We start from the raw sequence: 23,611 nt of genomic DNA, 5'->3' as shown, positions 1-23,611 counted from the left end.
TCTGTGACTACAGTGACCGGTAGTTCTCCAGCAGCACTTTCCCCACTCTGATGTAACAAGAGTTCCCCAGGGACAGCCAGTGACGGCAGCAGATGTTAGCAGTTCAAGAAAAATGAAAGTGAGCGAGACAGAGAGAGACAGATACAGGAAAAAACAGAGAGAGACAGATACAGGAAAAGAGACAGAGACCTAGAAAGACAGGGAGCTGGAGAGAGAGAGAGAGAGAGAGAGAGAGAGCTAGGGGGAGAGAGAGAGAGAGAGAAAGAGAGGGAAAGAGATGGAGAGAGAAAAAGACAGGTACACTGAACAAAAACATAAACGCAACATGTAAAGTGTTGGTCCCATGTTTCATGAGCTGAAATAAAAGATCCCAGAAATGTTCCATACGCACAAAAAGCTTATTTATGTCAAATTTTTTTCACAAATTTGTTTCCATCTTGTGCCGGGGACAATAAAAGGCTACTCTAAAATGTGCCATTTTTTCACACAACACAAGTTTTGAGGGAGTGTGGAATTGGCATGCTGACTCCAGGAATGTCCACCAGAACTGTTGCCAGAGAATGTAATGTTCATTTCTCTACCACGTCGTTTTTAGAGAATTTGGCAGTACGTCCAACCGGCCTCACAACCGCAGACCACGCGTAACCACGCCAGCCCAGGACCTCCACATCCGGCTTCTTCACCTGCGGGATCATCTGAGACCAACCACCCAGACAGCTGATGAAACTGTAGGTTTGCACAAACGAAGAATTACTGCACAAACAGTCAGAAACTGTCTCAGGAAAGCTCATCTGTGTGCTCGTCATCCTCACCAGGGTCTTGACCTGACTGCAGTTCGGCGTCGTAACAGACTTCAGTGGGCAAATGCTCACCTTCGATGGCCACTGGCACGCTGGAGAAGTTTGCACTTCACGGATGAATCCCGTTTTCAACTGTACCGGGCAGATGGCAGACAGCGTGTATGGCATCGTGTGGGCGTGTGGTTTGCTGATGTTAACGTTGTGAACAGAGTGGGTTTATGGTATGGGCAGGCATAAGCTAAAAACAGCAAACACAATTGCATTTTATCAATGGCAATTTGAATGCACCGAGAAACCGTGACGAGATCCTGAGGCCCATTGTCTGCCATTCATCCACAGGCATCACCTCATGTTTCAGCATGAAAATGTCCAAGTTCTTCCATGGCCTGCATACTCAGCAGACATGTCATTCATTGAGCATGTTTGGGATGCTCTGGATTGATGTGTACGACAGCGTGTTCCAGTTCCAGACAATATCCAGCAACTTCGCACAGCCATTAAAGAGGCGTGGGACAACATTCCACAGGCCAAAATCAACAGCCTGATCAACTCTATGTGAAGGAGATGTGTCGTGCTGCATGAGGCAAATGGTGGTTACACCAGATACTGACTGGTTTAATCCACGCTATACCTTTTTTTAAAGGTATCTGTGACCAACAGATGCATATCTGTATTCACAGTCATGTGAAATCAATAGCCTAATTAATTTATTTGAATTGATCGATTTCCTTATATGAACTGTAACTCAGTAAAATCTTTGAAATTGTTCCATGTTGTGTATATATTTTGGTTCAGTGTAGTTAGCAGTAATATAAAGTTGTGAAAGAAGATTAGATTACATTAGAAAATGTTATTGTCCATTAACTTTCCACAGAAGAGGAGGTAGAAGCGCGACAAACCGACTCAGTGCAACGTCTGCCTCTCTCTCTCTGTCTCTCGCTCGCTCTCTCTCTCTATGCTTTCATTTCCCTGCAAAGCAATGGCGTGTCTGTCTGTCAGTCTGTCTGAGTGTTCCTCATACTGCACTGTCACGCCACTGTGACAGCACACGCAGATGTTTCATTAGAGGTCTACTGCCTCGCTGTCACACACAGACAGATCCCTCTGCAGCTGTCACTGAGATACACTGAGCTCCTACTCTGTCGCTGTGTGACTGGGTGTTTTTTTTTCTGCTAGTCTGCTTCTCTCTAGTTTGCATTTCTAGCCTTCTGTTATGATTATCCCTGTTCTGACTAATGAGTTCCTCTACTGACATTACCCTTTGAGTAGATAAGAATTGTGAAATGAGAGATTCTGCTCAGTCTCCACACTCAACACAAGTATACCTTGACTTCCATACATTGATTGATTGTTGTTCATGTTAAGAGTCTTGTCAATTCATTAGGGGTTGGGTGAAGATAAACATATTTATTCTAAGAGCAAACACTAACAGATTATCTTAATATTTGCTCATTGTATGATATCATTTCTTACTTTTTCATATTTACTCAAAATGAAAACAAAACACCCCTATCTCTATGGGTCCGAACATTCTAGCTGGCATCCTTGTGTGTTGAGTGTAAACTGGGACTCGCAGTTAGGACAACTAATTGCATAGTTCCTTTCAGTTCTATTAAATGGTCTAGTGCAGGGTTTCCCAAACTCGGTACTGGCCCCAGGACCGAGTTTGGGAAACCCTGGTCTAGTGTGTTGTGCTTTGCTGTTCCCCGCTGGACGTAGTGTGTAATTATGTGTGTGGCTGCGTACCAAATGCCACCCTATTCCCTATTAAGTGCACTACTTTTTACCAGGGCCCTGCCTTGGTCCAACATAGTGCACTATGTAGGGAATAGGTTGTCATTTGGGATGCAGACAGTGTATAATAATCTCCCTGGATGTGAAGCTGATGGGTTGTATTCTCTCGTTGGGCAGACGGAACACATTCCTCCATACGACGTTGTGCCTTCCATGCGCCCTGTGGTCCTGGTTGGACCGTCACTGAAGGGCTATGAGGTAACAGCATTAAGTTATAAGGGATTGTTATAAATTGTTGTAAAGTTGTTATTAGGGATTATTACTGACACTACCACTACTACACTCACGAGGACATTATGTTTCGATTACAACGGTCGCGTTCCACTGCTTAGACGTTGCCAGATCTTACAACGCCTGGATAGGTATTTTACCTATCAGCTAACCACATCATATGTTCTAGCAATCTGTCAGTCGATGACACAGTTGATGATGTGGCACGAAATCATTGGTTGATACATGCAATGTCTAAGCAGTGGAATGCGACCTACTTGTTAAAGGGGTAGTTCACCCAAATTACTAAATGACATGTTGGTTTCCTTACCCTGTCAGCAGTCTATGGACAAGGTATGAAAGCAATCCAATGCGATGGTTTAGTTTCCCTGGCACTGTTTCCAAATGTTAACATTTTAGCATTTGTGGCACAAATCCCAATCAAGTCATGGGACCGATATTAGCATTTTTTTCGCACATCATGTCCAAATCATTCGAAAGTATCTAAAATCTATTGTGAAGCTCAACAAAGTCACTTATATATGATTTGAACATGATCCGCGAAAAATGCTAATATCGGTCCCATGACTTGATTGGGATTTGTGCCACAAATGCTAAAATGTTAACATTTGGAAACAGTGCCAGGGAATTGCTGTCTGCCAGGGAAACTAAACCAAACAATGGATTGCTGTCATACCTTGTCCATAGACTGTTTACAGGGTAAGGAAACCAATATGTCATTTTGTCATTTGGGTGAAGTATCTCTTTAAGGTTGCAAGGTTCTGGTAACTTTCCCAAACTTCCCACGTTTTCCAGAATTCATGGTTGGAGGATTCTGGATTTCCTGCTTATTCCCTCCTGTTTCTGCGAATCTGCCAAATGGGATTTCTGGAAAACCTAGACGTTTTGGGAAAGTTACTGGAATTTTAACACCCTACTACTCACACTAGCAGCACTACTCAACTCACTAATATATTCTGTTTACACTAACTACACTTCTCCTAATAGTTGTTGTTGTGGACACATGGATACACTGACAGAGTTGAGATGTGTCTCTGTGCATTAGTGGGAGGCAGACAGGGGCAGGGGTCTCTGGAACCTGGTGAGAACAGGACATGCTAAGCTGAGGAGGACCACAGTTGATTACAAGGGGAAGGCTGAAGTGCTATCAGTCAATACTGAAACAACAATCTGTGCTGTGGGGCTCCCTTTTTCAGCAACAGAGAGCTTGCTTTGATTCACCCACCCATGCACTCACACACATAGTCTGTTTTCATGATGGTGGTTCCTAAAATGTTCACTATGTTTCTATTGTCCATTTGGTTTCAGGTGACCGATATGATGCAAAAAGCACTGTTTGACTTTTTGAAACACAGATTTGAGGGAAGGTAAGTTGAGCTGTCCCGGCTTTCCTTCCTTCCCTCTGTTTTTTTCTCTCTCTGTATCCTTGTTCAGTCTGCTCTGCCTGAGTCCTATAGGCTGGTATTAGTCGTCCCTGGAGGTTTTGCAGAGGGAGTGTGTAACAAGTTTGTTTGGCCTGGAGATGTGCTAGCTGCTACTTTAAATAGGCCCTCTCCATGTCCTTAATTGGCTATATTGGGCCCTAGTGCGGTGCAGGGTTCTCCTCAGCTCCTCTCCTCTCCATGCACCAGTCCCTGCATTGGCTGCCTGGCCACTTTCCCATCCACAGTAGGGAAATGATGTTACAAAACATAGGCTCATTAGCTTATACTGTACATTGTTTTATTTCCCTCTCAAAGTGCCACCCTTTTGATCATCAACAATGTGTTTTACAAAGCATACTCTCACCACCCTCTGGCCTCTTCTACCAAACCTTGCTTGGAAATCACAAAACTCTCCCCTCTTCATTATGGACTGTAGCCTATGTCATTTTGCTGCAATGCCATTTTGTTTCTAATGCTGTACTTTTTCCAAGTGTTAAATATTTGATTGGTAAGGCTGTTTCAGAAATCAGAGCATGCTCTATTCTCTCGGTGACCAGTTATTTTCTCTCTGATTTCCTATCAGAATATCAATCACTCGAGTCACGGCAGACATCTCTCTTGCCAAACGCTCCGTCCTCAACAACCCTAGTAAACACGCCATCATCGAGCGATCCAACACACGCTCCAACCTTGGTAAGTTTGGAAGTATGAGGCTGGGAAACCTCTGTGTTCTTCTAGTGCCCATTGTATGTAGAGATACTAATTCATTGCATAGAGAGAAGGGAAAGAGTAAAAGATTAAAGAAAGTCTTTGGATGTTTTCCAAATTGCACCCTATTCCCAATTGATCCAAGATGGCGTAGTAGTGCAGTTGTGTTTTTATCGTATGTCTGTAAATACCCTATTTTTCTGTATTTTTTGTACATATTTCCCTATCAGACTTTTCATCCTTCTACAAAATATACTTTCCTGCAACCCGCCTCACTCAATGTGGAACGGATTCTATTATTGACTTACCTTTATCTAGAATCTAGAATCTCCAGTTGAAACTAGCTAGCCAGCTAACTAGCTACTTGCTATTGGCCACAGCTAGCGGTATTTCACCCAGAACATTGGATTTTTTTCTGCGGGATTAATTTTAATCACTGGACATTAATCACCGGATATTCGGCCAGTCTGCACAGCGCGTTATCAACCCAGAACATATCCGTTTTTCCGCCGGAATCACTGAATCACTGGACCTTTAACTCCGGATTCATCGCTACCAGCTAGCTACAACAAAACGGACGCTGTGGTCTGGCTAATCATCCTGAGCTAGGCCCATCTCCCGGCTATCTACCTCTCTGTCAACCGGACGGGACCACCTAGTGTTGACACGGAGCCCCACCGATCCTACACGACTGGTCTGCCGACGAAATCGTCTGATGTGGTTACGACGTTAACCACGAAGATTCCATCCATCTGCTAGCCCCGGCCCGCTAGCACACGCTAGCCGTGGCCTCTTACTCACTAGTCCTTTACCACCGGACCTTATGATAACTCAGCTATACAGCTGATGTCTGCTGGACTGTTCCTTTTTACGGTACTACATCCTGTTTATGTTTAGCCTCAGCCCAAACATGGTTAGTTTATTGTTGTTTCGGTTATTTCTAATTGTACTATATCACTGTAGACCCCCCAGCCTAGCTAAACCTGCCTTAGATAGCTCCTTTGCCCCCTCCCCCTATACACGCGGAGACCGACTCAATTGATGCCTCCAGCGATGCTATCTCTTTCATTGTTACCCAACGCTTAGGTTTACCTCCACTTTACTCATATCCTTCCATATCCTTGTCTGTACATAATGCCCTGAATCTTTTCTATAACACCCGGAAATCTGCCCCCTTTATTCTATGTACCCAACGCACTAGAAGACCAGTTCTTAAAGCCTTTAGCCTTATCCTTATTCTAGTCCTCCTCTGTTCCTCTGGTTATGTAGAGGCTAACCCAGGCCCTGCAGCCCTCAGTATCACTCCTACTCCCCAGGCGCTATCATTTGATGACTTCTGTAATCGCAAAAGTCTTGGTTTCTTGCACATAAATATCAGAAGTCTACTTCCTAAGTTTGAGTTATTCACTGCGTTAGCACACTCTGCCAACCCTGATGTTCTAGCAGTGTCTGAATCCTGGCTCAGGAAGGCCACCAAAAATTCTGAAATTTCCATCCCCAACTATAACATTTTCCGTCTAGATAGAACTGCCAAAGGGGGTGGAGTTGCAATCTACTGTAGAGATAGCCTGCAGAGCTCTATCATACTATCCAGGTCTGTGCCCAAACAGTTTGAGCTTCTACTTCTAAAAATCCACCTTTCCAGAAATAAGTCTCTCACTGTTGCCGCTTGCTACAGACCCCCTCAGCCCCCAGCTGTGCCCTGGACACCATATGTGAATTGATTGCCCCCCATTTATCCTCAGAGTTTGTACTGCTTGGTGACCTAAATTGGGATATGCTTAATACCCCAGCCATCCTACAATCCAAGCTAGATGCCCTCAACCTCACGCAAATTATCAACGAACCTACCAGGTACAACCCTAAATCCGTAAACATGGGTACCCTCATAGATATCATCCTGACTAACATACCCTCTAAATACACCTCAGCTGTCTTCAACCAGGATCTCAGCGATCACTGCCTTATTGCCTGCGTCCGTAACGGGTCCGCGGTCAAACGACCACCCCTCATCACTGTCAAACGCTCCCTAAAACACTTTAGCGAGCAGGCCTTCCTAATTGACCTGGCCCAGGTATCCTGGATGGATATAGATCTCATTCCGTCAGTAGAGGATGCCTGGTTGTTCCTTAAAAGTAATTTCCTCTCAATCTTAAATAAACATGCCCCATTCAAAAATACAGAACTAAGAACCGATATAGCCCCTGGTTCTCCTCAGACTTGACTGCCCTTGACCAGCACAAAAACATCCTGTGGCGTACAGCATTAGCATCAAATAGCCCCCGCGATATGCAACTTTTCAGGGAAGTTAGGAACCAATATACACAAGCAGTCAGGAAAGCAAAGGCTAACTTTTTCAAACAGAAATTTGCATCCTGTAGCACTAACTCCAAAAAGTTTTGGGACACTGTAAAGTCCATGGAGAATAAGAGCACTTCCTCCCAGCTGCCCACTGCACTGAGGCTAGGAAACACTATCACCACCGATAAATCTACAATAATCGAGAATTTCAACAAGCATTTTGCTACAGCTGGCCATGCTTTCCATCTGGCTACCACTAACCCGGCCACCAACTCTGCACCCTCTGCTGCAACTTGCCCATGCCCCCCGCTTCTACTTCACACAAATTCAGACAGCTGATGTTTTGAAAGCTCTGCAAAATCTGGACCCCTACAAATCAGCTGGGCTAGACAATCTGGACCCTTTCTTTCTAAAACTAGCCGCCTAAATTGTCGCAACCCCCTATTACTAGTCTGTTCAACCTCTCTTTCATAACGTCTGAGATCCCCAGAGATTGGAAAGCTGCCGCGGTCATCCCCCCTCTTCAAAGGGGGTGACACTCTAGATCCAAACTGCTACAGACCTATATCCATCCTGCCCTGCCTTTCGAAAGTATTTGAAAGCCAAGTTAACAAACAGATCACCGACCATTTCGAATACCACCGTACCTTCTCCGCTATGCAATCCGGTTTCGAGCTGGTCACGGGTGCACTTCAGCCACGCTCAAGGTCCTAAACGATATTATAACCGCGATTGATAATAGACAGTACTGTGCAGCCGTCTTCATCGACCTGGCCAAGGCTTTCGACTCTGTCAACCACCGCATTCTTATTGGCAGACTAAATAGCCTTGGTTTCTCAAATGACTGCCTCGCCTGGTTCACCAACTACTTCTCAGATAGAGTTCAGTGTGTCAAATCGGAGGGCCTGTTGTCTGGACCTATGGCAGTCTCTATGGGGGTGCCACAGGGTTCAATTCTTGGGCCGACACTTTTCTCTGTGTATATCAATGATGTCGCTCTTGCTGCTGGTGACTCTCAGATCCACCTCTACGCAGACGACACCATTTTGTATACATCTGGCCCTTCATTGGACACTGTGTTAACAAACCTCCAAACGAGCTTCAATGCCATACAACAATCCTTCAGTAGCCTCCAACTGCTCTTAAACACTAGTAAAACTAAATGCATGCTTTTCAATCGAACGCTGCTGGCACCCGCCCACCCGACTAGAATCACCACTCTCGACGGGTCTGACCTAGAGTATGTGGACAACTACAAATACCTAGGTGTCTGGTTAGACTGTAAACTCAACTTCCAGACTCACATAAAGAATCTCCAATCCAAAGTTAAATCTAGAATCGGCTTCCTATTTCGCAACAAAGCCTCCTTCACTCATGCTGCCAAACATGCCCTCGTAAAACTGACTATCCTACCGATCCTTGACTTCGGCGATGTCATTTACAAAATAGCCTCCAACACTCTACTCAGCAAATTGGATGTAGTCTATCACAGTGCCATCCGTTTTGTCTCCAAAGCCCCATACACTACCCACCACTGTGACCTGTACGCTCTTGTTGGCTGGTCCTCACTACATGTTCGTCGTCAAACCCACTGGCTCCAGGCCATCTATAAATCACTGCTAGGCAAATCCCCGCCTTATCTTAGCTCATTGGTCACCATAGCAGCACCCACCCGTAGTCTGCGCTCCAGCAGGTATATCTCACTGGTCATTCCCAAAGCCAACACCTCCTTTGGCCGCCATTCCTTCCAGTTCTCTGCTGCCAATGACTGGAACGAATTGCAAAAATCTCTGAAGCTGGAGACTCTTATCTCCCTCAATAACTTTAAGCATCAGTTGTCAGAGCACCTTACCGATCACTGCACCTGTACACAGCCCATCTGAAATTAGCCCACCCAACTACCTCATCCCCATATTGTTATTTATTTTGCTCTTTTGCACCCCAGTATCTCTATTTGCACATAATCTCTTGCACATCTAGCATTCCAGTGTTAATACTATTGTAATTATTCTGCACTATAGCCTATTTATTGCCTTACCTCCATAACTTGCTACATTTGCACACACTGTATATATATTTTCTGTTGTATTTTTGACTTTATGTTTTTTACCCCATATGTAACTCTGTGTTGTTTTTATTGCACTGCTTTGCTTTATCTTGGCCAGGTCGCAGTTGTAAATGAGAACCTGTTCTCAACTGGCTTACCTGGTTAAATAAAGGTGAAAAAAAAATATATATATATATATAAAAAATTAAAAATTATAAAAAATATGAAGAAAAAAAAATATTTTTTTTATAGTGGACTACTTTTGACCAGGGCCCATAGGGCTCTAGTCGAAAATAGTGCATTATATAGGGAATAGGGTGCCATTTAGGGCACAACCTTGGAGACGGTTATAATGCAGATCTACAGATGTTGGAAGGGGAAGAATGACCTGGCCAGGCTTGTGATTAAAAAGGTTTGCTTTTGGAACGAAAGAGAGAGAAAGAAAGGAGAGAAACCTGCTGCCAGGTAACAAGGTCAAGAACACAGCTGATTTTAACAGGTTTAAGTAACAAGCTGCGATAACAATGAAACATGACCTCACGGTGGTGGCCGGAGAGCCAACGGAACTACGGAAGCCACGTAGCTAATTTTTGTGTTGGATCGCCCCCGTGGTGCTCTGTAAGGTTACTCATGTGTTGCGTACTGCGTCCCAAATTGCACCCTATTCACTACATAGTGCACTACTTTTGACCAGAGTCATATGGGCCCTGGTCAAAAGTAGTGCACTAAATAGGGAGTAGGGTGCCGGTTGCTCCAGTACACTCTTAGAAAAAAAGGTGCTATCTAGAACCTAAAACAGTTCTTCGGCTGTCCCCATAGAAGAACCCTTTTTGGTTCCAGGTAGAACTCTTTTGGAACCCTTTTTTCTAAGAGTGTAGGCATGGGATAAACCCGCTCATCTTTAAAGATACATTAGCACTGGGCCACACTCAAAACATTGCACAACTCCAATCTTTGTGCTCCACTTATGACTAAAAGCTCTTTAACTTGAAGCCAATGCAACTGGATAATTATTTTGTCACTTCAGGGACTGATGTGTTGACAGTACGCTGAACCCTGACTATGTCTTGATGGTGATACAGGGGTGAAAGTGGGCTAAGCCAGTACGGTCCTGTAAATAGTATGTGTAGGCCTACGCCGTGCCGGTAAAACGTGAGCCTATCACAATAATTAAAATGAAATGCCAAGAAAACTATAGGCAATTACATCATTATTTAACATTACCGCATGTCAGCTGCATACAAATTATTGACTTGAATTGACTTGAAAACGGGCAGTATACCCTCCAAATTGCGTTGTGGTTCAATGAGAACACTAACATTTTTCCAAGGCGGAGATAAGTGGCCAAGACCGAGACGCGCGCATACAACAGTGTACGCATCAATTCTGGCAGCAAGTTTAGTGGGCCTAATGACAATCGCTGAATTATAATTACCAGACACACATCTGGACTATCAGCGCAATTTCCGACAACAAACAAATAGGGCAGGAGGTGGGTGTATCTTAGTCATGGGCAGCTCTCGATGGGCAAACAAAACCTTTGTTTGAGCTGCTAATGAAAGTGTTGCTAGGGAGATTTTCTGGACTGTTCATGATTTATGTATATGACCTAACTGTGTCTATCTGGAGAAAAGTGCATTAGCTAATACATCTTTTCACGTTAATACTGGTTACTTCCAATTTTCACATGATCCTATAGTATTATAGACGTGGCGATAGTTGTTTATATTTGTTTTTGAGCCAGCAATGCATGTTAAATGGAGTTTTTCCCCTTTTCTCTGTCAATATTCCATATTACTCAATGAAATTTGGCACGACGGTTGAAGACTCAATTCCTTAAATGGTCAGCAGATGGCGCCGCGATCTGCTCGCTAGTTTTCTTGTTGGAAGAATCTATAGAAATGTATCATTCTCCCGTAGGGATTCTCTAAGAAGATATTTAAGAAATTCCACTAAATTGTCAACAGTGATGCTCAAAAGACCGAGAAAGATTACATATCAGACAGAAGTGCCTTCCATTTGATTAACCGAGAAATATGTTGATGTTATTAAAATAATATTTTCTCTGCTCTTTTACCGCAAATCATGAAGGAAAGCTAAGTAATTACATGTGGACTAACAGGCTAATATTTAATTGTTGTTGAAGGAGAAACAGAAAAGATAGACAGAATTAGAATCAGATATCATACAGTCTCATTCAAAGTGAGAAATGCAGCGTGTCCTCATTGGCAATCTATCTGTTCTATATACTGAGCTGTGACGCAAAACTGAAACCTAGCCACTCTGTTAACATATAGACTAATATGCTATAAATTGTGTTCTTACACTGGTACAGTTATGCCCTATGAGAGATGTACAACTGCGCATGTGCGAAAATAAAGAAAGGGCATTTTTCCCGCGTTCTGGTTGAAACACCAACGATGAACATGTGTGTTTATTCCTCCGTTAAGTAAGCCGGTATTCCTGTCCTGAAGATGACCGCACCAACACACTCTCGTATCTTAGCTAACTAGTTACTTACACACGTTTTTAGCTATCTAGCTAACGTTATATCCTGACAAAATTGATGCTCAATATATTTTTGTTCTCAGCCATATCTAAGCCATATTCAAAATAGAATTCAAGCCAGACACCCTACATTATTGAAATTGTATCTGTTTCGTTAGTTGACATTGTAACATTAGTTACTAGCTAGCTTGCTAGCCAGGCTCCCGGGTTCACGTCTCGTCTGAGCAGCCCAGCTATGGCACAAGTTGGCTAGCTGGCTAACTCGTCGTGACAACATTGACCTCAGCATACTTCTTTTGTTCCCTCATTGTGACAACATTGACCCTCAACATACTTATTTTGTTCAATTACAGTGGGGAAAAAAGTATTTAGTCAGCCACCAATTGTGCAAGTTCTCCCACTTAAAAAGATGAGAGGCCTGTGATTTTCATCATAGGTACACGTCAACTATGACCAACAAAATTAGAAAAAAAAATCCAGAAAATCACATTGTAGGATTTTTAATTAATTTATTTGCAAATTATGGTGAAAAATATTGACAATAACAAAAGTATTTGGTCAATAACAAAAGTTTCTCAATACTTTGTTATATACCCTTTGTTGGCAATGACACAGGTCAAACGTTTTCTGTAAGTCTTCACAAGGTTTTCACACACTGTTGCTGGTATTTTGGCCCATTCCTCCATGCAGATCTCCTCTAGAGCAGTGATGTTTTGGGGCTGTTTTTTTGGCTGGTTTCTGTATAAGCACTTTGTGACATCTGCTGATGTAAAAAGGGCTTTATAAATACACTTGATTGATTGATTGACTAATGATCATCAGCATCATCAGAGCGCAGTTTTGGAGAAGCCTAGTTACTGTGACTCACCGGTCAGCTAGGTAACGTTAACAACCATCACTGCCCAGCGACAGTTTCAACAAACAAAGCAACAACTTTTTACCTTAGATAATTCTTACCTTAACATAATAGCTAGTTAGCGATTTTCATGTCCTAACATTACAGAATGGTATTCACTCGCTTATGAAAAAAATGCTCCCGTTCTTCTTCTATGGTATTATGGCGGCCCGCAAACAAACATTAGAGGTGCATGCCGCCACCAACTATACTTGAGTGTGTAGTCAATCACATCTTACAGACTAAATAAATAAACAAACACATGCTTCACTGTTTCATCAACCATACACTACGTACACAAACCGTTCACATGCTTACCTACCAGATGTAATGATGAGTTCAATGTACAGGGTACTAGGCGTAACCGAGCAAACACAACCTCTTTCTTCCTAATCTGACCATTGAATCTTGGTCCACCAATCTTTCTTTGGAGGGCATATAAATGCCGGCCCTTGGGCTCGCTGTCCCATCTCTTCTGCCACACATCTATCATAATGGCTCTAATCTTACATTTGGCTTTACCTACCTCTCCCAGTCGTACTGTCGGAACTAACTTGACTGTCTTTCAGGGTTCCCCAAATGTATGCATATTTAAATCATTATCTAGTTCATAAACTAGTTATGTAATTGTAAGACCTTTTTACAGTTGGTCTATTGTCTGTAACTTAAACTGTTAAAGAGCTGTACAATTTTGAAAACCAACCACTTTAGGCTGCCGTTGACAGCCATGTTGTTTCATGCCATTTCAAATAGTTATAATGCAAAGTAATAATGTTTGGTGGCAGGATATGTGCTACTATCAGACCTTCCGCAAAAAAACAACTGGAAATTAATACAAAAATGATGTTTTAAGTGAAATATTAGCTTTTGTCTATAGCCGAAAAAGACAGGAAATTCAAAATCTAATTTGACCTATGCACTAACAAGGCTTTTCAGCATAAGCAGCTTGACTACTGCTACTGTAGCTTTATTGATCTACTTTTGATCAACAGATGTACTCACATTGGATGAGTTGATTAGGATTCAAACCTTCTTTCAAACAGCCTAATATATACTCTTAGAGTATGTATTAGGCTGCTAGAATGGAGTACTCTAGCAGTAGTCAAGCTGTTAATGCTGAAAAGCCTTGTTAGTGCATAGGTCAAATTAGCTTTTGAATTTCAGTTTTAATTCAGCAAAAGCTAATATTTGACTTAAAACATAGTTTTTTGTATTAATATCCATTGATCCATTGTGTTGCTAATCTCTCCTTCTCTCACCGCAGCTTAACTGAAGGGCAGAATGAAAGCGGATCTATGGTTTGAATCTCGTTCTCTCTCTCTCTGTCTGTCTGTCTGTCTGTGTCTCGTCTGTCTGTCTGTCTGTCTGTCTGTCTGTCTGTCTGTCTGTCTGTCTGTCTCTCTGTCTGTCTGTCTGTCTGTCTGTCTGTCTATGTGTATGTCTGTCTGTCTGTCTGTCTGTCTGTCTGTCTGTGTCTCGTCTGTCCCTCCCTCCACCTCTCTCGTTCTCTCTTAGTAGCTGAAGTGCAGAGTGAGATAGAGCGTATCTTTGAACTGGCCCGGACCTTGCAGCTGGTGGTTCTGGACGCAGACACCATCAACCACCCGGCCCAACTGGGCAAGACCTCCCTGGCCCCTATCATCGTCTACGTCAAGATCTCCTCTCCTAAGGTGAGGCTAAGCAACGCAAACAAGTGGCAACTTACATTTCCATTTCACAACATGCACTTTGGTAGTTAATAATATGTGTAGTTGTGTAAAGGTAGATGCAGGCCAGGCAAACACTGGTAAACGGTCCAGTGTGAGAGCAGTGAGTGACAGATTGATGAAGTAAACGGAGCTGAATTGAAAGTCTCCTGAGACTCTGTGGAAAGTAGTGAAGTAGTCTACTGGTTTATGGAGGTCTATGGATGTGCCTGGTGCATTGGTGCAGTCTTGTCATTGCTCATATTGCCTTTTTCTAACTGAATGGCGTCCTGTTCGGGTTATTAAATACGACCTGTCAGCGCTGACTACTCCGCTCGTCTGAATGGGAGAGCGTGAAGTACGTGAGGCGACTGATTCATCACACTAACCTTCAGCCATAGTGTAAATAACACCCATGATTCAAATATCCTTTAAAAAACGCTGGCATTTGAGTAAGATAAAAAGGGAAAGAAGGGGTGTGAATTACGGCTCTAAATCAAATTGTTGGCAGTCTGAATCACACCTCGATGGGATAAACCAAGTCTATCTGACTCCTCTTTTTATCAACTGCTGCTGCTGTGAATCAGTATAATCACAGTTCTACTTTGGTGCTGATGTTAGGTGAATGTTTCCACGTTGTTGCTACATCAGAGTTGACTTTGCTACGGTGCTGATGACGCTGTGATGTGTTGGAGTTGACTTAGTTTCGGTGTTGACGATGCTTTCATGTGATGGAGTTGACTTTGTTACGGTGTTGACATGATTTCATGTGATGGAGTTGACTTTGTTACGGTGTTGACATGATTTCATGTAATGGAGTTGACTTTGTCACGGTGTTGACATGATTTCATGTGATGGAGTTGACTTTGTTACGGTGTTGACATCATTTCATGTGATGGAGTTGACTTTGTTACGGTGTTGACATGATTTCATGTGATGGAGTTGACTTTGTTACGGTGCTGATGGTGCCATGACTCTCATGCCCCTCGCTCATATGCCCCACAGGTTCTGCAGAGGCTCATCAAGTCCAGAGGGAAGTCCCAGGCTAAGCACCTCAACGTCCAGATGGTTGCCGCAGACAAACTGGCCCAATGCCCTGCCGTGAGTATAGCCAAACCACTGCCCAGAGGTCGCTGCTACCTGGATCACACCCACCACATCTAATAATTCTGGACATTTCATAATAGTATTTATGTATGCAGATTGAAGATTTGGGTCTCTGTGCATCAAGCCTCTATTGATACCTTAAAGGAGACTATCAAGGGCTGAATCCTAACTTGCGAAACTCACACTGAAAACACACACTCAAGTTACTTGAAGTCTTATGTATATTGCCACAGATGTCGTTAGCAGATTTGCGTGGAGGTTTTGAGTCGTGTGCGTATATCTCCCGTCAGGATTCTGCCCTTATATTAATAATACTGTTGTGGGATGCTTCAGAAAGCCTAATATCTCCTGCCAATTCTATTTCCGTCCTTCTGTGATCTTCATGGATATTCTTTTAGAATATGAGTGCAAACATTGCAGGCTTGTGGAAAATCGGCCCTAATTTACATCCAATAGCATTGCATCCCTAGTGGGATTTAGCTTTTAACAGTCTCCCTGATCAGAAAATCCTTGCCAAATTAATATTTTATGCTATTAAATTGGTTATGTTGTCTTTGACAGTCTTAGTCTAACTTTCTTAATCCGAGAAGCAGGTCAGTTCCTTGTAAAAGTAATTTGGAAGTTATTCCCAAAGTCTGTCCTTTCTTTATCACTAAGGAAAAGTAGATCCACTGATTTAAAGTTATGATGCTATTCTTGGCCCATACATAGCTCATACAAATGCTGTTTTTCAGCCCTTATAACAATTTAGTTTTTTTCTATCCTCCTTACTTTCTCCCTGTCTTTATCGCTCTGTTTTGGGCACAGAAAACACTAACAATACACTCTTAGAAAAAAGGGCTCCTAAAGGGTTCTTTGGCTGTCCCCATAGGAGATACCTTTTTGGTTCCAGGTAGAACTCTTTTGGGTTCCATGCAGAACCCTCTGGGGAAAGGGTTCTACATGGAACCTAATAGGGTTCTACCTGGAACCAAAAGGGTTCTACCTGGAACCAAAAAGGGTTCTCCTATTGGGACAGCCAAAGAACCCTTTTAGGTTCTAGATAGCACCTTTTTTTCTAAGAGTGTACTGTTTTCCCTTCCTCCCTCCTTTCTCCCTCTGTTTATCTCTCTCTTCATCTCTCTGTCTCTCATGTAGGAGATGTTTGACATCATCCTGGATGAGAACCAGCTGGAGGATGCGTGTGAGCACATGGCTGATTACCTGGAGGCCTACTGGAAGAGCACCCACCCCGCCAGCTGCAACCCCCCCAACCCGCTGCTGGCCAAGCTGGCCACAGCCGCCCTGCCCTCCAGCCCCGCTCCCGTCTCCAGCATACAGGTACAGGTGCTGACCAGGCTTCAGGGCCCAGACAGGGAGGGCAGGGAGGGCAGGGAGACCAGTAGCTCACTGGCCATGAGCAGCCTGTACCGCCACTGAGTCAGAGTCATGACACACTGACCACGGTAGGAAAGAGCAGGGCAGAGAGAGAGGAATAGGAATAGAGAGACGAGGGACATGACTGGTGCTGGGCCTGCTAACCATGACTAGTCAAGATCATTAAGTCTGGAAAGTGCACTGACAACTCAGGAGCTTGTGTTTTGAATTGGTTTAACATGGTGGGTTGCTATAATGAATTCGTTTGAAATAGTTAATACTTACAGGCAAAGGAATGAATAGGTTGATCATGATGTGTTTTGCATTATGCACTTTTGTCAGTTTGGGAAAAATTATCTATTTGAAGGTTCTGTATTTAACGGTGAGCAGCGAATAATTAGTTTGGGTCATTTGATTGATTCAGATCTGTTTCATTTGTATTTAAAATGTCCACATCTTTTCCCCATCCCCATGCATTGCTCCCCATTGGGAAATGTAAGACTGAAACTCCTGACAATGAAAGTCCTTTTGAAACTCCTGAAAATGCTGATGAAAATGCTTCTGATGAGTGAGGTTAACATGTCTGTGATTGTGGTGAGTGAGATACTCAGTCACAAGAGCTGTGTGGACTTCAGGGTTGCGTCTCAAATGGCACCCTATTCCCTATATGGTGCACTACTTTTGACCAGTGCCCATAGGGCTCTGGTCAAAAGTAGTACACTAAATAGGAAATAGGGTGCCATTTGGGACTTTCGACAAAGTGTTAGTATTCCATGGGGATTCAGCCTTGGTCCTGGAGACTTAAAATAATAAACCAGGCTAAATCAATCTGAAAGCAAACGGATATGATGATTTTTAAGGAAACTGTATTCTCCAGGACCATAGTCAACCTTCAATGGTTGGTTGATAACCTATATTCAACCTTTGAGTGTGCAGTGCACATGTGTGTATGTGTACAAGTGTGCGTTTGAATTTCATGCATGTGGGTTTGCGTGTGTGTGAATTTGATATACTGTCTGGAAGTGGTTGAAATTGTGTTTGATTTGCATGTGTTTGAGGGTGTGTTTGTCTTTCTTACTCTGCATACGTGTGTTGGTGTGTCTAACTGTATTAATGGGCGTGTTGTGTGATGTGTTGCTAACCCCAGGGCAGCGGGGCAGAGCAGAAAGCAGGGGACAAGGCAGGACAAGGTGGGGAGAGGAAGGGCTCCAGAGAGGACCACCACCATCATCACCACCACAGCCAGCATCAGAGCCAGGAGCAGCCAGACAGGGAGGGGGAGGAGGAGGAGGAGAGGGAGGAGGAGGAGGAGGAGGAGGAGGAGGAGGAGAGGCCCCTAAGGACAGAGTCTTCCAGGAGACCCCAGCACATCCACCACCGCTCCTCCTCCCAGCGAACTGAGCAGCACCACAACCACCACCACCATCATCACAGTGGTGGCCGGGGCAAGGGCCTCTCCCGGGGGGAGACACAGGACTCCGAGACCCCCGAGAGCCGGGAAAGCAGAGAAAGCAGAGACTCAGCCTACATAGAGCCCCGCACTCATCTCCTACACCAGGAGGAGGAGGAGGATTTAGGAGAGGAGGAATATGACGAGGAGGGGCTTGGAGAGGGGGGGCTTCCCCAGCAGCAGCAGCGCTACGAGACCCAGCCCCAACCCAGGGACCACCATCATCACCACCACCACCATCACCGCGCCGGCGAGGAGGCGGGCCACGGCACGACAGGACACCACCGTTCTAAGGAGCGTAACGAGCAGGACTACAACGAGCGCAACAAGCTGCGCGGTCACCACCACCATCAACGACCAGGCCGCGACCACCACCACCACCAGTACTATGACCGCGACCGGGACAGGGAGGGGGAGGTGGCCCCCAAAAAGAGGGGCGACACAGGGGACTGGGCCAGAGACCCCTATATTCACCAGTGAAAGCCCAGCCCCGAGACCCCAACCCCCCCACACACACTGAGACAGTGGTAGGACTCACCCCCCTCTCTCTGAAACCGTTCTCTTGTCCCATCTTGCTGCTACACCCGTTTATGTATGCTTCCTTTGTAAAGGCTGTTGCATCCTTAGCAATGGTAGTATTTTTATTATATATAGTTATAAATATATATATATGTGTGTATCGATACATAGGCATTGTCGTTTATGTGTGGATATGCGTGGATCTTCTCAAATAGGCATATTTTAAACCTGTGTCTGATGAAGCATGACACAACAGCAGAATTATCTTATGTACTGAGCTGTGCTTTCTGTGACTAGCGTTTTAAAATTGTATTTCTATATTTGTCAGGATTTTTTATTTAAAAAATGGTATGCTGCCACTTAAATAAGAATTTGTTCGTTCAGACTACTGTTAGCAATGACTCTGACTGAGAATTGGGGAACTAGGTAACTGGGTTAAATGCTATATATTTGCAATTGTTTTTGTTTAATTTAATAGTTCCTGTTTTCTTGCTTGCTTTTTTAAAATTCTGCATTGTTCATTTTCAGTGTTTGGTCCTCTGATGTTGATGCTGCCTCTCCATTGGGGCACACCTTAGTCTTGCCTTACAAGACAAAAATAATAGTGACATGACATTACAGTACTGTTGTTCAATTTCTAAAGGGTCCAGAAACATTTTCTAACATTGATACACACTCTGTTCAGCACTTTTAGTACAACATACTGTAGACTGATTCCATTGTTGGTGTCAGGTGTACAACTATTTTATATTTTAGATTATAGTCATAGGGTGAAACCAATCCACTCACACACTAAGGGGACTTTATTCCATGATGGTATATATGTTTAAGTGTAACCCTTTTCTAAGGACAGTTCCATGCACTTAGTACAGTCCAATTAGCTATAAATGTGCATTATGAGGTACCCCAAAAATAGTTCCTTGAATTATATTTATTTTGATGTCTAATTGAAAATCAATCACAACCACTGAATGAAATCAACTGGATGCTAAAGGTAAGCCTTTCTGCTAGGCTATGGTGCGCAAGAACAGTTGTAATAACCTAGTTATAACCTAACTCCAGTCCAGGGCGTTACATGTGGCTTTCTAATGCTGAGCCTCAGTGTCAGCAAGCCACACATAACGCACTGGACAAGAGCTAGTTATAAGGTTTGCATTGATGATGAGGTTAGGGCCGAGTCCTTACTTGAGGATATGTGTCTGATTTAGGGTGAATGTCTTGAGTTATAAGAATTAGATCCCTAGTGAGGTTTCTTAGTTCAGGCTGCCCTCTGTAAGGAGTTTAGGGGTATGTGCACCAAATGTCACCCTACTCCCTATATATAGTGCACTACTTTTGACCATGACCCATAGGGTTCTACTCAAAAGTAGTGCACTATTTAGGGAATAGGGTGCAATTTGAGATGCATCCTAGGTCACATACTCTGGCCCTCTGTTTACATTACCACCAACCAGCCAGTCCCGTAGAACAATTCTCAGTTTTTGGTTTTATTTTTGCCTAAAATATTATGATTATCCATTTATATGCTACTCTAGTAGCACTACACATTTTTAAGAGTGTACATTTGTATGTACATATGTATAAATACAAAAAAATAAACTTGGCAACAAAGGATCGATGTAGAGGACAAGAAAATCAATTGGTCTTGGATTTATTTGAAATAAGTTTAATGAAATGCTGTTTCTTACATACCTGTGGTGTCTGTCTGTACTGTCTGTGCGTATGTGTGTCTAAAAGTAACTGCTCCCTCTGAGAATGACATTCGTAGCTTACATTAGTACTCTGACCAGGATTGTTTATTTTTACTTTGATTTAATCAGGGGAGCCCATTGACACCAGGGTCTAATTTTCAATGGTGCCCTGAGGACAACAAATTCAACACGAACATTCCAATAAAATGTATAAAAACTACAGGTTTCAATTTCAAAAACTACAATTTCGACACTACAATACTTTTTCACATTTAATCAAGACAAATGCAATTCTCATTTAACTAAATCAACATTAGACTACTAAACTGCCCTAGCGGCACCAGGGAATCAAGACGCAGGGAGTTCTGCAGGTTATTCCAAAAATGGGGGGATTTACTTCATTCGGTGGAGACCCGAGAAACCACAAGAGTTGAACGGGTTTGGTAACTCATGTTTTTTTAGTTGAACGGGTTTGGTAACTCATGTTTTTATACTTCAACAACAAAGTTAAGTAAGTTGTGTAGTAGAGCTTTGTAAACCAAAAAGGGAATAGTGAAATGATCTACGGGACTTTAATGAGGACCAGCCACATTTTTTATACAGGATGCAGTGATGCATATTAAAACTGTCACCTGTGATAAAGCGAAGGGCGCTATGGTAGATGGCATCCAAAGGTTTAAGAGTAGTAGCTGCTGCATTCAGGTAAATGGAGTCACCATAGTCAAGAACTGGCAGGAAAGTTGACTGTACAATCTGCTTCCTGCTGTTTAGGGAGATGCAAGTTCTATTTCTAAAAAAGAAGCCCACTTTAAAATGTTGTTATTTTACTGGCTCCTCAGTATATTTTTTAACAAATCCTTGTCAATCCAAATACCCAGATATTTATAGGCGGGAACCCGATTGATGGGAGAACCATTAAATGAATAAATATGTAGTCTATCAGAATTGTTTTTTGTTGAGAATTCGTTTTAAACCAACCAGGGCTTTTTTAAGGCAACATCAGATTGCAGCTCTAACAATGCCTGGTCTACGGTTGAGACAATGGCATACATAACAGTGTCATCTGCATACAGATGAATATTACAAGTTTTAACAGATAGACCAATATTATTTATATAAATAGTAAAGTCAGGTCCCAATACCGACCCCTGCGGTACACCTTTCGTAATATCCAGGAAACTAGACTTAACACCATCAGAAATCACATATTGTATCCTGTCTGACAGATCATTCTCAAACCACTTGCAAGGAGCCTGATCCAGGCATATTTCAGTCAACCTTTGAATGAGAATGTAATGGTCAACCGTGTCGAAGGCTTTGGTAAGGTCTAAAAATAAGGCAACACAATGATTTGTATGATCTAAGCAATTTAGTACATCTAAAACAAGCGTAGCAGCTGAACCGGAGCTATGTCAAGGTCTAAAACCGGGTTGGTGCACATTAAGAATAGTGTGAGAAGTTAAAGTTCTTAGCTGAGAGTTGGCCAGGGATTCTAAAACTTTGGAAAGGCAAGATCATTTGGAAATTGGACGGTAGTTATCTAAGTCAGGAGAATCTCCTCCTTTATGTAGGGGAAGGATGTGCCACTTTCCAGATCTTAGGGATAACACCAGAAATATAGGTCACTGGTTCTACAATTAGTTGGGCAGAGCTGCAGTAAGAAGGGATCAAATGAATCAGCCCTTATGGATTTTTTTTTTACATCAATCTTTATTAGCAAAGCACTTAGTACAACATAGACATCAAATGGTTGAAATTAAAAAGTAAGTGAGTGAGTTTTGTTTAAAAGATTTGACCACTTTCCAGAAGTTGGCTGGATTACCACCACTCTCCTATACACAGTTCAATAAATATGTAGATTTTGCTTTTCCAACCAGAGATAGACATCAATTTCTCAAATGTCTGAAGGACTGTGAAGCAGACGTAGAATCAGTCAGTCTTAGCCCAAGCAAAAATGTATTTCCTGTAATTTCTTAGACAGTTCATGCGTGAACCAAGGATTAGATGTATTTTACCATTAGACTTTTGTTTGGCGCATGTTTATCTGCAAGAGAGCTAAAGAGGGAAATAAAACAATTAAGGGCCTGAACCTAGTCAGTGATAGTTGACACAACCCACCAGTCACTCAACCCCAGCTTAGACAAGAAATCTTGCTCATTAAAACTCCTAAAATGTATCTTTGTAATATTGCGTGAGCGAGATTTAGGTAGCTTAACATCTCTTATGGTCACTGAACTCATTAGCAAATATCCCATTGGTTGTAAATTTATGAGGAGCATTTGTTAGAATAATCTAAAAGAGTAGATTTTTCATTGAGTTGGGATGAGTTGGTTTAGTTATCAGCTGAGTTAGATTTAGCTTAGTACAAATATCTTTCAGCCTATCAGATACTGGCATCAACCAATCCAAATTAAGATCACCCACTATTAATTATTCTGTTTAGCATAGTCAGACAGCAGGTCAGACAATTTGATGAGCGCACATAAGGAGTCAGAGGGAGGGCGATAAATTCCCACTAGCCTCAGATAGGTATTTTTTACCAAGGCTCACATTTAGGACTAGACATTCAAAATGGTATGGTAATGGATACAGAAACATTTTAGTTGCTCTTTATGTACACTACCGTTCAAAAGTTTGGGGTCACTTAGAAATGTCCTTGTTTTCCATGAAAACATACATGAAATGAGTTTGAATAGGAAATATAGCAAAATGAATAGGAAATGTAGTTATTGACAAGGTTAGAAATAATTATTTTTAATTGAAATAATAATTGTGTCCTTCAAACATTGCTTTCGTCAAAGAATCCTCCATTTGCAGCAATTATAGCCTTGCATACCTTTGGCATTCTAGTTGTCAATTTGTTGAGGTAATCTGAAGAGATTTCACCCCATGCTTCCTGAAGGACCTCCCACAAGTTGGATTGGCTTGATGGGCACTTCTTACGTACCATACCATACGTACATACTGCTCCCACAACAGCTCAATAGGGTTGAGATCCGGTGACTGTGCTGGCCACTCCATTATAGACAGATTACCAGCTGACTGCTTCTTCCTTAAATAGTTATTGCATAGTTTGGAGCTGTGCTTTGGGTCAT

General features: G+C 42.7%; 1 protein-coding gene across 11 annotated transcripts in view; it reads left to right on the top strand.

The window, feature by feature from the left end:
* Positions 1-20,478, top strand: part of LOC121550009 (voltage-dependent L-type calcium channel subunit beta-2-like) — a 144,054-nt gene extending 123,576 nt beyond the window's left edge. For 7 of the 11 annotated variants that reach the window (XM_045210549.1, XM_045210553.1, XM_045210555.1 and 4 more), the window contains 7 exons: positions 2,712-2,792; positions 4,134-4,192; positions 4,833-4,942; positions 14,224-14,378; positions 15,399-15,494; positions 16,638-16,820; positions 18,004-20,478. In XM_045210549.1, the coding sequence (XP_045066484.1) occupies positions 2,712-2,792; positions 4,134-4,192; positions 4,833-4,942; positions 14,224-14,378; positions 15,399-15,494; positions 16,638-16,820; positions 18,004-18,786 (1,467 nt within the window). In that variant the 3' untranslated portion in view covers positions 18,787-20,478. The remainder of the gene's footprint in view (positions 1-2,711; positions 2,793-4,133; positions 4,193-4,832; positions 4,943-14,223; positions 14,379-15,398; positions 15,495-16,637; positions 16,821-18,003) is intronic. The other 4 variants (XM_045210550.1, XM_045210554.1, XM_045210552.1 and 1 more) reach the window with 1 other exon arrangement.
* Positions 20,479-23,611: the final 3,133 nt, after the last annotated feature.

The sequence above is a fragment of the Coregonus clupeaformis genome, chromosome 34 (assembly GCF_020615455.1).
Source record: "Coregonus clupeaformis isolate EN_2021a chromosome 34, ASM2061545v1, whole genome shotgun sequence".
NCBI classification, from domain to species: Eukaryota; Metazoa; Chordata; class Actinopteri; order Salmoniformes; family Salmonidae; genus Coregonus; species Coregonus clupeaformis.
The sequence above is the reverse complement of the archived record's forward strand: the minus strand, read 5'-3'. Positions and strand labels throughout refer to the sequence as shown.